The sequence below is a fragment of the Heterodontus francisci genome, chromosome 4, assembly GCF_036365525.1.
Source record: "Heterodontus francisci isolate sHetFra1 chromosome 4, sHetFra1.hap1, whole genome shotgun sequence".
Classification (NCBI taxonomy): domain Eukaryota; kingdom Metazoa; phylum Chordata; class Chondrichthyes; order Heterodontiformes; family Heterodontidae; genus Heterodontus; species Heterodontus francisci.
In genome coordinates, this window is record NC_090374.1 from 2,246,018 (window position 1) to 2,263,431 (window position 17,414).

Below are 17,414 nucleotides of genomic sequence, written 5' to 3' on the forward strand. Positions count from 1 at the left end.
ATCTTGGCCCCCTCATAATTTTGTACAACTCAATTAAATCACCCCTCAACCACCTCTTCTAAGGAAAACAACCCTAGTCAATCCAATCTTTCCTCATAGCTGCAACTTTCAAGCCCTGGCAAAATTCTTGTAAATCTTCTCTGTACTCTACAGCAATTGTGACCTTTCTGTAATGTGGTGACCAGAACTGTACGCAATAATCCAGCTGTGGCCTAACCAGCATTTTATACAGTTCCAAGATGACATCCCTACTTTTGTATTCTATATCTCGGTCGATAAAGGAAAGCATCCCATATGCTGCCTTCACCACTCTATCTACCCGTCCTGCCACCTTCAGGGACGTGTGGACATGCACTCCAAGGTCTCTCGCTTCCTCTGCAGTTCTGATGAAGGGTCACTGGCCTGAAACGTTAACTCTGCTTCTCTCTCCACAGATGCTGCCAGACCTGCTGAGTATTTCCAGCATTTCTTGTTTTTATTTCAGATTTCCAGCATCTGCAGTATATCGCTTTCATTCTCTCATTTCTTCTACCCCTCTCAATATCCTCCTGTTTATTGTGTATTCCCTTGCTTTTTTTTGCCCTCCCAAATACATTACCTCACACTTCTCTGGATTGAATTCCATTTGCCACTTTTCCGCTAACTCAACCAAACCATTGATATCATTCTGGAGTCTACAGCCATCCTCTTCACTATCAACTACATGGCCAATTTTTGTGTCATCAGCAAATTTCCCAATCATGCCTCCCACATTTAAGTCCAAATCATTAATATATACTACAAACAGCAAGGGACCCAACACTGAGCCCTGTGGAATGCCACTGAAAACCGCCTTCCATTTGCAAAAACATCCATCGACTACTACCCTTTGTTTCCTGTCACTGAGCCAATTTTGGATCCATCCTGTCACATTCCCCTGTGTCCCATGGGCTTTCATTTTACTGACCAGTCTGCCATGCGGGACTTTGTTAAATGCCTTACTAAAATCCATGTAGAACGCATCCACTGCACTACTGTCGTCAATCCTCCTTGTTACTAACTTGATTGAGTTTTTTGAGTAAGTAAGACATGACCTTCCCTTAAATCCAGGCTAACTATCCCTGACTAATCCATGCCTTTCCAGGTGGCAGTTTATTCTATCTCTCAGAATTGTTTCTAACAATTTACCCACCACCGAGGTCAGACTGACCAGCCTATGATTATTTGGCCTATCCTTTGCACCCTTTTTAAAAGTTCGCAGACCTCCAATCCTTTGGCACCTCGCCTGTATCCAGTGGGGATTTGCAGATGATTCTCAATGCATCCGCTGTTTCCTCCCTGGCTTCCTTTAACACAGAGCCTTGTATGCGATGGCTCATCTAAATACTTCTTAAATGTTGTGAGGGTTCCTGCCTCTACCACCCCTTCAGGTAGTGTGTTCCAGATTCCAACCACCCTCTAGGTGAAATTTTTTTCTTCAAATCCCCTCTAAACCTCCTGCCCTTTACCTTAACTCTGTGCCCCCTGGTTATTGATCCCTCAGCTAAGGGAAAAAGTTTCTTCCTATCTATCCTATCAATGCCCCTCATAACTTTGTATACCTCAATCAGCTTCTCCCCCTCCCCCCCCCGCTTAGCTTTCTCCAATGAAAATAACCCTAGCCTTTTCAGTCTCTCTTCATAGCTGAAATGCTCCAGCCCAGGCAATATCCTGGTGAATCTCTTCTGCACCCTCTCCAGTGCAATCACATCCTTCCTATAGTATGGTGCCCAGAACTCTTCACAGTACTCCAGCTGTGACCTAACTCGTGTTTTATACAGCTCCATCATAACCTCCCTGCTTTTATATTCTATGTCTTGGCTAAAAAAGGCAAGTTTCCCATATGCCTTCCTAACCACCTTATCTACCTGTGCTGCTGCCTTCAGTGATCTATGGACAAGTACACCAAGGTCCCTCACCCTCTGTACTTCCTCGAGTCCTACCATCCATTGTATATTCCATTGCCTTGTTAGTCCTGCCAAAATGCATCACCTCACACTTCTCGGGATTATATTCCATTTGCCACTGCTCTGCCCATCTTAACAGCCCATCTATATCGTCCTGTAATCTAAGGCTTTCCTCCTCACTATTTATGACACCACCAATTTTCGTATCGTCTGTGAACTTACTGATCATACCTCCTATATTCATGTCTAAATCATTAATGTACACTACAAACAGCAAGGGACCCAGCACCGATCCCTGTGGTACACTACTGGTCACTGGCTTCCAATTGCAAAAACAACCCTCAACCATCTCCCTCAGCTTCTTGCCACTAAGCCAATTTTGGATCCAATTTGCCAAATTGCCCTGGATCCCATGGGCTCTTACCTTCTTAACCAATCTCCCATGTGGGACCTTATCAAAAGCCTTACTGAAGTCCATGTAGTCTACATCAACTGCTTTACCCTCATCTACACACCTAGTCACCTCCTTGAAAAATTCAATCAAGTTAGTTTGACATGATCTCCCCCTGACAAAGCCATGCTGACTATCCCTGCCTCTCCAAGTGGAAATTAATCCTGTCCCTCAGAATTTTTTTCCAATAGTTTCCCTACCACTGATAGACTCACTGACCTGCAATTACCTGGTTTGTCCCTGCTTCTCTCCTTGTACATCTCTGATAGGTCCTACCCTTTCCTTAGTTATCCTCTTGTTCTTAATGTATTGATAAAACACCTTTGGTTTTTCCTCGATTTTACCTGCCAATAATTTTTCATGTCCTCTCTTTGCTTTTTTAATTTCCTTTTTTTACTTCACCCCTGCGCTTTCTATACTCCTGTAGGCTTTCTAAAGTATTAAGTTTGTTGTGATAGTCATAAGCTTTCTTTTTCTGCTTTAATTTACCCTGCAATCTTCTAGATAACTATGGAGCTCTAGATTTGGCAGTACCACCCTTTATCTTTGTGGGGGATGCCCACTGTGCCTGTAGAATCTCGCTTTTGAATGCCTCCAACTGGTTTGTCACTGATTTTCCTTCAGGCAGCTGTATCTAGTCCACTTTTGCCAGATTAGCTCAGTAAAATTTGCCTTCCCCCAATTTAGAACTTTTACTCCTGTTCTGTCTTGGTCCTTTTTCATAATTATGCTAAAACTAACTGTATTATGGTCACTGTCACCAAAATGATCACCCGCTGTTACTTCATCCACTTGCCCAGCTTCATTTCTGAAGACTAAATCAAGAATTGTGCTCCTCTCGTTGGGCTTGTTACGTGTTGGCTAAAAATGTTCTATTGGATACAGTTCAAGAATTTAGTGCCTTCTGTGCCCTTCACACTGTTTGTATCCCAGTTGATATTAGGGTAGTCGAAATCCCTAACTATTATTGTTTTATAGTTTTTGCACTCACAAATTTGCCTGCAGATTTGTTCTTCTATCTCCCTCTTACTATTTGGGGTCTATAGTACACACCTCGTAGTGTGGCTGCCCCTTTTCTATTTCTGAGCTCTACCCATATGGTCTCATTTGATGATTCATTTAGCGCATCATCCCTCCTCACAGCTGTTTATTGATTCCTTAACCAATAATGCTACACCCCCTCTTTTTTAATCTCCCTCTCTATCCTGCCTGAAAACTTTATGTCCAGGGATGTTGAGCTGCAGATAAAGTTTGGTTTTTCACTGCATTTCTCCAGTAGGTGGAGCAGAGAGTTAGTATTCAAATCAACTCGTGCTCTCGGATGCAAGCGATCAGGTCCTGGGGACTTGTCAGCCTTTAGTTCTAATTGCTCCCCCAGTACCTTTTCCCTCGTGATTGTTTTAGGATTCTCCCTCCCTGTTACCTCTTGATTTTCTAGTATTCTTAGGTTGATTTTTTGTGTCTTCTACTGTGAAGAGAGACACAATATCTGTTTAATGCTTCTGCCATTTCCTTGTTTCCCATTATTAATCCCCAGGCTCACCCTCTAAGAGACCAGTGCTCACTTTAGTTACTATTTTTTGTTTTAAATACTTGTAGAAACTTACTGTTATATTTTTCGCTGGTTTTCTCTCATACTCTAATTGCTCCCTTTTTTAAATAATTCTTTGCTGGTTTCAAAGATTTGTCGAATCTTCAGACCTACCACTAATCTTCGCAGTATTGTACGCTTTTACTTTCAATCTGATACTATCCTTAACTTCCTTAGTTAACCATGGATGGTGAATTTTTCTCAGACTTTCTTTCTCAAATGAACATGTCTTTGCTGAGAGTTATGAAATCAAATGCTTTTTGAAGTCCATGTACGACCCATCAACTGTATTACCCTCAACAGCCCTCTGTTACCTCATCAAAAAAAACTCCATTAGTTAAACAAGATTTGCCTCAACAAATCTCTGCTGGCTTTCTTCGCAATTCTAAAGTGAGAATTTTGTCCCAGATTATACTTTTTAAAAGCTTTCCCACCACCACCACTGGCCTGTAATTACACCTTTGTTGAACAAGATTGTAACATTTACAATTCTCCAGTCCACTGGCACTACCGTCCCCCCCCCCCCCCCCCCATATCTGAGGATTGGAAAATTATGGCCAGTACCTCTGCAATTTCCACCCTCGCTTCCCTCATCATCCTTGGATACATCCCATTCGGTCCTGGTGAATTATCAACTTGAAGTTATCAGCCAGCCTTTTTAACACTTCCTCTTTATCAATATCCATCCAATATCTCAACTACCATTCACTGACTTTGGCAGCATCATCTTGCTTTGTAAAGACAGATGTAAAGTAGTCATGAGGTTGACTCTTAACTGTCAACTCCCCTGAAATGGCCCAGTAAGCAATTCAGTTCAAGGACAATTAGGGCTGAACATCAAATACTGGTGTTGTCAGCGATGCCCACATCCCATGAAAGAATTTTAAAAAAAGCTTCAGCCATGCTCTCTGCCTCCATGCGTAAATCACCTTTTTGTCCCTAATCAGGACTGTAGAACACACTTTTATGTTAGCTGCCAGTCTTGTATGTTCCCTCTTTGCCCCTCATTTCCTTTTTCACATCCTCCCTGAACTTTCTAAAATCAGTCGTGGTTCTCACTTGTATGGTTGTACTGCATCAAAAGGAATGGGTAGCTACCATTGTTATAATTTTGATCATGAGCTATTGATTATCAGCTGTTTGGAATGTTTGTCCATCTACTTTCAGTAGACTGGTTGTCTATAACTGGCGAATCTGAGTAAATTGAACAGAACCTAAAAAAAAAAACAAGCTGTCCCAAAGCCTTTCTGAGGGGCAATTCTCTTTGTTTAGATTATTTGTGAACTGTTTGGGCTGGGCTTTACATTATTCAGCGTATGCTGAATCAAGGCCAATGGGCCAGTAAGCTGAGAAAGTAGCATTAATGACTGAAAGTTCATTGTTTTGTAACTATCACAGCTATGAAGGTGGCATGTTTTTCAAAACAGTACTATTTAGTTATAAATCTATCATGATGTTTCACAAAAGATTAATTGATCACGTACTATTATCTGAACCTGTATATAAAAATGTTTGCCTTTTTATTATGAAAAACCTATTCTTTAATATCCATTATGTCCAATTGCTTGTTCGCATTGTGCATAAGTTCAGATCCATTTGGGACTGTGGCAGCATCGTGAAAAAACACTTCCAGGGTACAATCCCTGTCTAGCTAACCAAATTCCTAAATATTTGTCTGCTTCACAAAGATTACAAGAAACTTCTAGTTGATGTTTCTTTGTGAAAGTTAGAGCATATGTGTCATGCTGTCTGTTTCAGTAACATCCAGTAAGAGGTATGTTGCATTGAAAATTCTTCTCTGGTACACAAGTTATCATTGTTGCTGAACTACTGGGTTTGTTCCACTGGAGGGAGTGCTAGCAATTTGCATAAGTTTTCGTAGCTTCCAGCAGTTCCATTAAGTATTGCAGCCAGAGTGAATGTATCTGACTTTGACTAAAGCCTGGCTGCCCGACCCGAACCCGACTACATATGTCTGGGTCGGGTCTATATTCTGTGTCCAGCATTCGGGCTCGGATCAGGCGGGACTATAATAACACAGAGCCAGTATAGATAAATGCATTATTGCATTTTAGCGATATTCTGGTCGCGCATGAAAAAAAAATTAAAGGACTCGGGGCCCCAGTCGGGTTCGGTTTGGTTATGGTTGGGTCATGCCCAGGTCGGTTTTAATTTTATACCCACAGAGGCCATGCCTTTAACTTTGACCGCTTGAGCATTGAAGTAAAATGCCAATAACAGACGAATTTTGTCTCAAAGTACACTTTCATTGTTCTAGAGAGCAGAGATTTCCACAGGTGGGAACAAATCCAAAAATGAACAGACAAAAAAGCTCATTTTTGAATTTGAAGACTTGAGTGAGGATGGAAAAATGTGAGTGTATAAATGTAAGCTGCTTCAAGAAAAGTAGTTACATGAGGCAGCTAGGAAACTGATAACTCTTAATAGACTGAAGAGGAAGAATAATTTTCTATCCCATATTCTGTCAAGATGAACAAGAGCTTTTTGGACTCCACAGTGGTGAGCAGATATTGAAAATATTAAAGTATATTGTGGAATCTATGAATAACCTGATGTGAATTCATGGGGTCACTTTTGAATAGAAGAGTAGATTTGCAGATTTAAACACTGCACCACTTAGACTGCAAAAAGTCATGGAGCATGGTGAAGCCTGACCAAACCCTGCAAAATGCCTTGCCTGGAGAAGGTGCTTAATTGCTTCAGATTTTCTTAAATTCTCGGTATCTGAACATTGTTAGGGTCTGAAGTTCTGTTAATGGATGATAAATACCTGGTAGTTCAAGATAATAGGGTGAACAGGTGTTGGATGTTAATTAGTTAATTGTGTTCAAATGTGTATATATAAAGAGGAGCCAGCCAGCACTGGTTGTTAGGAGTAGAGAAGTTCTGTGGCAAGCAATAAACAGGCTGTACCTAAGCTTCCTGGTCTGTGTCTTCACAAATGGGCATGGAAGTTCCATAACAAACATTGCCAGCATGAATTGCCCATTCCTAATTGCCCTTGAGAAGGTGGTGGTGAGCCACCTTCTTGAACCTCTGCAGTCCATGTGGTGTAGGTACACCCACAATGCTATTTTTTCTTTATTTGTTCGTGTGATGTGAGCATCGCTGGCTAGGCCAGTATTTTATTGCCCATCCCTGATTGCCCTTGAGAAGGTGTTGGTGGTGAGCTGCCTTCTTGAACTGCTGCAGTCCTTGGGGTGTAGGCATGCCGACAGTGCTGTTAGGAAGAGACTGCCAGGATCTTGACCCAGCGACAGTGAAGGAATGACAATATAGTTCCAAGTCAGGATGGTGTGGCTTGGGGGGGAACTTTCAGATGGTGGAGTTCCTGTGCATCTGCTGTTCTTGTCCTTCTAGGTGGTAGAGGTCGCGCCTTTGAAAGGTGCTGTGGAAGGAGCCTTGGTGAGTTGCTGCACTGCATCTTGTAGATGGTACACACTGCTGCCACTGTGCGTCATTGGTGGAGGGAGTGGATGTTGAAGGTGGTGGATGGGGTGCCAGTCAAGTGGGCTGCTTTGTCCTGGATGTTGTTGAGCTTCTTGAGTGTTGTTGGAACTGCATCCATCCAGGCGAGTGGAGAGTATTGCATCACACTTCTGACTTGTGCCTTTTCGATGGTGGACAGGCTTTGGGGAGACAGGAGGTGGGTTACTCGCTGCAGAATTCCCAGCCTCTGACCTGCTGTTGTAGCCACAGCATTTATGCAGCTGGTCCAGTTCATTTTCTGGTCATTGGTGACCCCCAGGATGTTGATAGTGGGGGATTTAGTGATGGTAATGTCATTGAATGTCAAGGGGTGTTGGTCATTCCCTGACACTTATGTGGCACGAATGTTAACTTGCCTCTTATCAGCCCAAGCTTGGATGTTATCCAGGTCTTGCTGCATATGGACTTGGGCTGCTTCGGTATCTGAGGAGTCGCAAATGATGCTGAACATTGTGCAATCATCAGGGAACTTGCCCACTTCTGACTTACTGATGGAGGGGAGGTCATTGATGAAGCAGCTGAAGATGGTTGGGCCTAGAACTGTAGCGGTTTGATACAACTGAGTAGCTTTCTATAGCATTTCAAAGGGCCTGGAGTCACAGACTAGATATGGATAGCAGATTTCCTCTCTGAAGGACATTAATGAACTAGATGAGTTTATACAATCGGTAGTTTCATGATTCTCATTACTGAGACTGTATTTTTATTTGGTTCATGAATTAATTGGATCTCAATTCCCCCAGCTGCAGAGATGGGATTTGACTCATGTTTCTGGAGCGCTAGTCCAGGCCCTAATAACATTGCCACTGTGCTACTGTTCCCCGAGAAGAATTGATCAGTTCAATTTAACTTTGACTGTGAACTTTTGTTTTTGTCTCTGCATTAGTGCAGCATATGTAAACTACATTTCCATCTTATTGTTTGAGTTGTACCCCTTCTCTTCCTCTCCGCCCACCACCTCCCCTTGCCCCAAACAACATTGGGGTGGTTATGTATCATCCATACAATTGGCCTTTATAGCCACTCCAGGCGCTGCTTCACAAACCACTGACCACCTCCAGGCGCGCATCCATTGTCTCTCGAGATAAGGAGGCCCAAAAGAAAGAAAAAGAAAGAAGAATACAATGATAGCTATCTGAAAGGAACTGTGGAGTACTGTACTGATACATTCAAACAATCTTCTGATAATGAGCTGATCTGCTGGATGACCATCTCCAACAGGTCATAAGAAGAAACATCCTGCCAGTATCCACTCGATAAGAAGCTGGGAATTCTGCAGCAAGTAACCCGCCACCTGATTCCCCAAAGCCTGTCCACCATCTGCAAGGCACAAGTCAGGAGTGTGATGGAATACTCTCCACTTGCCTGGATGGGTGCAGCTCCAACAACACTCAGGAAGCTCAACACCATCCAGGACAAAGCAGCTACTTGATTGGCACTCCATCCACCACCTTCAACATTCACTCCCTTCGCCACAGACATATGGTGGCAGCAGTGTGTACCATCTGCAAGATGCAGTGCAACAACGCACCAAGGCTTCTTTGACAGCACCTCCCAAACCCATCACCTTTTCCACCTAGAAGGACAAGGGCAGCATATGCACGTAAACACCACCACCACTATCCTGACTTGGAGCTATATTGTCATTCCTTCACTGTCGCTGGGTCAAAATCCTGGAACTCTCTTCCTAACATCACTGTGGGAGTACATTCACTAGACAGACTGCAGCGGTTCCAGAAATGGCTCACTATCAATTTCTTGGACAATTAGGGATGGGAAATAAATGCTGGCCTGGGAAATAAATGCTGGCCTTGCCAATGGTGTTCACATCGCATGAATGGATTTTAATAAATAAATTGTTTTACTCAGCAATGGCTGCAAATGGAAATTTTTGGGGGACCAAATTTCAACAGAGTGCCAAAAATAATTTTACATTCTGTGTCCCTTTGTTCCTATTGTACATACAGATAAGATTATTAGGACAGACATTTACACCAATTTATTTCAATGCATATCAAAAAGAAAACATAACAGATCCATTTAGTGTGAACGTCTGACTGGAATCTGGAGTAGTTTCTCAGTACAAATATTCTTTACTACCATAGCTTAACATCTGTAGCAGGATTTCACAGTCACAGAACTGTTACAGCACGGAAGGAGGCCATTTGGCCCATCGTTTCTGCACCGGCTCTTCAAATGAGCATTTCACCGAGTGCTGCTCCCCGTAACCCTGCACATTCTTACTTTTCATATAAGTCTTAATTCCTTTTTAAATGCTTCAATAGAACCTACCTCCACCACTCTCAGGCAGTGCGTTCTAGACCTTAACCACTAATTGCATGAAAAAGTTTTTCCTCATTTTGCTTTTACCAATTACTTTAAATCTGTTCCCTCTTGTTCTCGATCCTTTCACGAGTGGGAACTGTTTCTCTCTATCTAGTCTGTCCAGACCCCTCTTGATTTTGAATACCTCTATCAAATCACCTCACGGCCTTCTCGTCAAGGAAAACAGTCCCAACTTCTCCAGTCTATCTTTGTAATTGAAGTTCCTCATCCCTGGACCCATCCTCGTGAATCTTTTCTGCTCCCTCTCTAATACCTTCATGTCATTCCTAAAGTGTGGTGCCCAGAACAGGACATTAATAATTCAAATTTCATTTTACCCATGATCTTTAATACTTAGTAATCATATGTTTTCTCCCCCGAATGTTAATTTTCATATCTCATTGTTCCTATACTGCCATCAGTCTTAAACTGCTTACTGGTACTTTCATTAAAAAATGCATCTGATTTACAAGTTCCTAAGATCTCCTTTTTCAAGGAAACAATTGCTCTTTTCACATGGTGTGAAACCATAAAATCGTCTTACTCGACGTTACCGCCCTCACCATGAAAAACAACTTTCAAGTACATTTTGGTTCTTCGTTATCTATTTTGTGTTCCAACTAAATCTGCAGTCTTAGACTGGGACTAATTTAGCGAAAAAGGGGAGATGGTGGCAAAGTGGTAATGTCGCTCCCACCATGGCAGCTGGTGGAATTTAAACTCAATTAATAAAAATCTGGAATTGAAAGCTGGTCACAGTAATGGTGCCATGAAACTACCATCGATTGTCGTAAAAACCCATCTGGTTTACTAATGTCCTTTAGGGAAGGATTTCTGCCATCCTTACCTGGTCTGGCCTACATGTGACTCCAGACCCACAGCAATGTGATTGACTCTTAAAATGCCCTCTGAACTAGCCTAGCAAGCCAGTCAGTTGTCATGGACAATTAGGCTTGGGCAGCAGATGCTGGTCTTGCCAGCAGCGCTCACATTCCATGAAAGAATAATAAAAAAGCTGCAAACTCATAACTTGAAATCACACTTATTCAGTTCGAGAGTTTTAAGTACAGAAGAATCTCGTTGCGAGTTATTGACATAGAATCAATGGAACACTTATTTTCAGTTTGTATTCTACTTGCAAAAAAAAACAATCACCGTGTGCATTGGACATTCTTTATACAGTCTAAAAATAATGTATTCTTAGCATTCACAAACTGCAATTTTCTATAGGTTTGAAGCCCACTAACATCTAGCAAACAACAATGTTTGTTTAATACTTGGGGTTGGATTGGTGAATCACTGTTTAAAATCTGTATTGCTCAGAGATCTAAAGCCCCGTTCATAGTTTGGCTTTTCTTTTATTAGTGCATAGGATGACTGTCGCTGGCAAGGCTAGCATTTATTTCCCAATCCCTAATTGTCTTGGCGATGGTGGTGATGGCTTCATGGCTGTCACATTTAATTTGGTCAGGATGACCTGAAGTTAAGTTGATGCAGTCCCCCTGGATTTATACTTAGAGCTGTCCCATATTTGTTCAGGCACCACGAGGTAATCAATTTCCTTCTGAAATTTAGAGTTTGACACCAGTGACTTAAGTGAACACAAATGCAGGTCTTAATGACTTTACTTTCCTTAGGTGTGCTTGTGTACGTACAGTGGCTGAAAGTTCCAAAGGCTTGTAGAAAAACCATTTAGATTCAGGACTTGGCCGCCTCTAAGAGTGCACAGATCAGTACCTCATCTTGCAGAACCATTGCATTGGAAATCGTGTTCTGGCTTAAATTTCTACGATGAAGAACTTGGCTTAGAAGTCACATAATATAGAGGTCATTCCTTTCATGAAATCCCATGCCAGTATTTGTGCTTTTTCCCCCCCATTCGTTTCATGGGATGTGGGCATCACTGGCAAGGCTAGCATTTCTTGCCCGTCCCTAATTGCCCTTAAAAAGGTGGTGGTGAGCTGCCTTCTTGAACCGCTGTAGTCCATTTGGTGTGGGTACACTCATGCTGTTGGGGGGTGGAGTTCCAGGATTTTGATCTAGTGACAGTGAAGGAACAGCGATATGGTTCCAAGTCAGGATGGTGTGTGACTTGGAGGGGAACTTGCAGGTGGTGGTATTTCCTTGCATCTGTTGTCCTTGTCCTTCTGGTGGAAGAAGTTGCAGGTTTGGAAGGTGGTGTCAAATAAGCCTTGGTGAGTTGCTGCAGTGCATTCTGTAGATGGTACACACTGCTGCCACTGTGCGGCAGTAGTAAAGGGAGTGTATGGTTATGGTGGTGGATGAGGTGCTGATCAAGCAGACTGCTTTGTCGCAGATGGTGTCGAGATTCCTGATTGGTGTTGGAGCTGCACTCATCCAGGCAAGTGGAGAGAGAACTCCATCACACTTCTGACTTGTGCCTTGTAGATGGACAGGCTTTGGGGAGCTAGGAGATGGGGTTACTCACTGCAGAATTACTAGCCTCTGACCTCATCTTGCAACCACAGTATTTATATGGCTGGTCCAGTTAAGTTTCTGGTCAATGGTGACACCCCCAGGATGGTAATGCCGTTGAATGTCATGGGGAGATGGTTAGATTCTCACTTGTTGGAGATGGTCATTGCCTGGCATTTGTGTAGTGTGAATGTTACTTGCTACTTAGCCCAAGCTTGAATGAGTTGTCCCGGTTTTGCTACAGAATCCTTAGAATTCCTGACATTTAATATACAAGTCTGTTGGTGGCTGCACTCTTGCTGTAGAGACTGAAACAATCCCAAAGCTATTTGTGTCTAAAGGGGAAAAATGTAAAAGCCACATTGTGTTAAAGGCTTTGGAAATTTGTTAAAACTTTTTTCAGTGGGCTTGCAGGGTTCTTTCAAGGAAGGTTACGTTTGGAAGGTGAATTAGTATATGTTCAAGTGGGCCACAGACATCTTTACACATTGAATACCGTGCAAGAATAAGTGCAGTTGTGATATTAAATTTTTTCATGGTCATTGGCATTGCTTCTAACCTGCAGGACATGGTAGCAACCAAATCCCTTTATATATAGGGGAACCAGACGTTTTAAGACTATTAAGGTAGATGGAAGCTGATTTGAGTCTTAAGTCTTGCACTGGTCAGAAATGTGCACTTAAGTAAAGGCCTGCTTGGGTTTGCAAATGAAACCCGACCCGAGCCCGACAGAGCTACATCCAACCCGACCTGGCCTGAGTCTTTTCATTTTTTCCCGCACCCGATCCGACCCGTTCACTGGAATGTTGTTAACCTAGCTTCCGTTTTTCACTTTTTAAGCTTGTGCAGATAAGCACCAAAAACTGTAACTGGACTTGAAAGGTTGTTTAAAAAGTACATTAAGGTTGGAGCCACGTACTGGAGGTGGTGATAGTGCGTGTCCGACCCGAGCCCGAATGTCGGACTCGGAAGAGCGACCCGACCCGAACCCGATACATGTCATTGGTTCGGGTCGGGTAACCATGCTCTGCACTTGAGCTCCCTTGAATGATAAGAGGTCTCGTTGAGCATTGTTCCACACTTCATGAATGATGAATCTCCTATCTCAGCTGCTACTTGAAATGTAAATTTGCTGCCAGATTGTTTGGGAGGGAAGGGGGTGGTTCAGATGGATGATTTGGAAAGTGTAGTTGGGGGAGTGGTGGGTATGTGAAAACAGTACAAGATATATCAGGTATGTACCTCAGACACCACTAAATTTGAAATTAGTTGATCTTTGCTCAACTTTGATAAATGACCCAAAATGTTCTTTATTTCGGTTGTGCTCTGTGTTTTCTGGACTATAACTTTAATCATGCATTGCTTGTTGTTGTATATCTGAATGGATGTTTTTTCTCCACACAGTACTGAATCAGCTTCCACTTCCCTCCCCATTGCCTGCTACCACCACCAAAAGCTTGCTGTTTGGAGGGCGAATTGCTGAAGATGTAAATTGCCTCATGGGCTGTAGGGACGAGAGTCTTGTCACACAGTTAGTACATAGCCTCAGCCAAGTCTCCACGGATCATATGTAAGTATAGTCTTTATTCTCTGATTAGCAAAGGTCATTAAATATATGTAACATTTGATATCCCACAATGTCATAGTCATTGTAGCACAAAATCTACAATGGCAAAAGAGCATTTTACCCACCAAAGCTTATCCATCCAATACCTTAACCACCCCAGTTTAGCACTTGACTATATTTTGAATATCCTTAATGTTTTTGCTACTAGTCACCAGATTATCAAATTATTTTAAGGCTTTTATCACCCTTTGTGTAAATTGGTTTAACCTCTCTTTGCTCCTATACTTGTTTGCCCATAACTTTGCTGCTTGTCTCTATAATTAATTCATTCCTTATTTTGTCTTTGTCTCTTCCCCTCAACCTCCTATTTATCTTCATGTATTTCCTTCACTTCTCTCTCCCTGGCTCCTAGAGTGGGAAGCAGGAGATGCAGCCACAGATGTTCCAGTTGAGTTGGTTGTAAAGCTTTGAGAGCAACTAAATTAGATTGTTTTCTCTCGTATTTAATGTTCAATAATGTGGACAAAATAAAAATGTAAAGTTAAGCATGCCCATCACTGGCAGATGTTTCAATGTGAGATGCTTTATAAAAACATAGTTTATATTTAACCCAATTGTCAAAATATTTTTCCTTACATGGGCTGTGGGTGCCGCTAGCTAGGCCAGCATTTGTTGCCCGTCCCTAATTGCCCGGAGAAGGTGGTGGTGAGATGCCTTCTTGAACCGCTGCAGTCCCTGTGGTGCGGATACACCCACAGTGCTGTTAGGGAGGGAGTTCCAGGATATTGATCCAGTGACAGTGAAGGAACGGCGATATATTTCCAAGTTGGGATGGTATGTGACTTGGAGGAGAACATGCAGGAGGTGGTGTTCCCGTGCACCTGCTGTCCTTGTCCTTCTCGGTGGAAGAGGAGGCGTGGTGAGTTGCTGCATCTTGTATATGGTACACACTGCTGTCAGTGTGCGCTGATGGTGGAGAGAGTGAATGTTCAGGTTGTGGATGGGGTGCCAATCATGCGGGCTGCCTTGTCCTGGATGGTGTTGAGCTTCCTGTGTTATTGGAGCTGTATTCATGCAGACAAGTGGAGAGTATTCCATCACACTCCTGACTTGTGCCTTGAAGATGGAGGACAGGCTTTGGGGAGTCAGGAGGTGAGTTACTCACCACAGAATTCCCAGCCTCTGACCTGCTCTTGTTGCCACTGTATTTATGTGGCTGCCCCTGTTAAGTTTCTGGTTATTGTTGACTCCCCCCACCCCTGCCCCCCGGATGTTGATAGTGGGAGATTCAGTGATGGTAATGCTGTTGAATGTCAAGGGGAGATGGTGAGATTCTATCTTGTTGGAGATGGTCATTGCCTGGCACCTGTGCAGTGCGAATGTTACTTGCCGCTTATCAGGCCAAGCCTGGCACAGACTGCTTCAGTATCTGAGGAGGTGCGAATGATAGTGAACATTGTACCGTCATCAATGAACATTCCCACTTCTGACCTCATGACAGAGGGAAGGTCATTGATGAAGTAGCTGAAGATGGTTGGGCCTATGATTCTACCCTGAGGAACTCCTGCGCCAATGTCCTGGGAAACAATTTGGGTGTTCAGGTCCACTGTTCCCTGAAGGTGGCAACGCAGGTAAATAGAGTGGTCAAGAAGGCATACGGCATGCTTTCCTTCATCGGACAGGGCATTGAGTACAAGAGTTGGCAGGTCATGTTACAGTTGTATAGGACTTTGGTTCGGCCACATTTGGAATACTGCGTACAGTTCTGGTCGCCACATTATCAAAAGGATGTGGATGCTTTGGAGAGGGTGCAGAGGAGGTTCACCAGGATGTTGCCTGGTATGGAGGGCGCTAGCTATGAAGAGAGGTTGAGTAGATTAGGATTATTTTCATTAGAAAGACGGAGGTTGAGGGGGGACCTGATTGAGGTGTACAAAATCATGAGAGGTATCGACAGGGTGGATAGCAAGAAGCTTTTTCCCAGAGTGGGGGTTTCAATTACTAGAGGACACGAGTTCAAAGTGAAAGGGGAAAAGTTTAGGGGGGATATGCGTGGAAAGTTCTTTACGCAGAGGGTGGTGGGCACCTGGAACGCATTGCCAGCGGAGGTGGTAGATGCGGGCACGATGGAGTCTTTTAAGATGTATCTAGACAGATACATGAATGGGCAGGAAGAAAAGAGATACAGAAGCTTAGAAAATAGGCGACATGTTTAGAGAGAGGATCTGGATCGGCGCAGGCTTGGAGGGCCGAAGGGCCTGTTCCTGTGCTGTAATTATCTTTGTTCTTTGTTCAAATGGGAAGAGCAGTGTTCCTCCCAGTTATACTAAACTCAAAACACCTTTACCTGTAATGCACAAACAACACATCACTGCTGCATCATCTCATATCATTTTACGCTGTCTGCAAACACGTGGCAATTGAGATGACAAGCTTAGAAACACAGAAAATTTACAGCACAGAAATAGACCATCTAGTTATCCAGCCTAATCCCACTTTCCAGCTCTCGGTCAATAGCCTGGTAGGTTATGACACTTGAAGCAGATTTTTTAAATGCAATGAGGGTTTCTGCTTCTGCTACCCTTTTAAGCAGTGAGTTCCAGATCCCCACCACCCTCTGGGTGAAAAAGCTTCTCTCCAACTCCTCTCTCATCCTGCCAATTGCTTAAAATTTATGCCCCCTGGTTATTGATCCCTCTGCTAAGGGGATTAAGTCCTCCTTATCCTCTCTACCCAGGCGCCTCATAATTTTATACAGAATCACAGAATAATGCAGTGCACAAGAGGCCCATCGAGTCTGCACTGATGCATTAAAGACACCTGACCTGTCTACCTAATCCCATTTGCCAGCACTTGACCCATAGCCTTGAATGTTATGACGTGCCAAGTGCTCATCCAGGTACTTTTTAAAGGATGTGAAGCAACCTGCCTCTACCACCCTTCCAGGCAGGGCATTCCAGACCATCACCACCCTCTGGGCAAAAAAGTTCTTCCTCAAATCCCCCTTAAACCTCCCGCTCCTCACCTTAAGCTTGTGACCCCTCGGATCTGATCCTTCAACTAAGGGGAACAGCTGCTCCACAGAATCCTATCTACTCTGTCATGCCCCTCATAATCTTGTACACTTCGATCAGGTCACCCCTCAGTCTTCTCTGCTCCAGCGAAAACAACCCAAGCCTATCCAACCTCTCTTCATAGCTTCAGTGTTCCATCCCAGGCAACATCCTGGTGAATCGTCTCTGCACCCCCTCCAATGCAATCACATCCTTCCTATAATGTGGCGACCAGAATTGTATACAGTACTCCAGCTGTGGCCTTACCAAAGTTCTGTGCAACTCCAACATGACCTGCCTGCTTTTGTAATCTGTGCCTCGATTGATAAAGGCAAGTGTCCCATATGCCTTTTTCACCACCCTATTCACCTGCCCTTCTGCCTTCAGGGATCTATGGACAAACACGCCAAGGTCCCTTTGTTCCTCAGAACTTCCCAGTGTCAGGCCATTCATTGAATACTTCCGTGTCACATTACTCCTTCCAAAGTGTATCACCTCACACTTTTCAGCCTTAAATTCCATCTTCCACTTTTCTGCCCATTTGACCATCCCGTCT

The 17,414-nt window shown here is 43.4% G+C and overlaps 1 protein-coding gene across 1 annotated transcript in view; it reads left to right on the plus strand.

Annotated features, from left to right (window-relative positions):
* The window catches only part of LOC137368865 (nipped-B-like protein), a 693,066-nt gene that overhangs the window by 140,559 nt on the left and 535,093 nt on the right, over positions 1-17,414 (plus strand). The window contains exon 3 of the mRNA XM_068029073.1: positions 13,643-13,808. Within this exon, the coding sequence (XP_067885174.1) occupies positions 13,643-13,808 (166 nt within the window). The remainder of the gene's footprint in view (positions 1-13,642; positions 13,809-17,414) is intronic.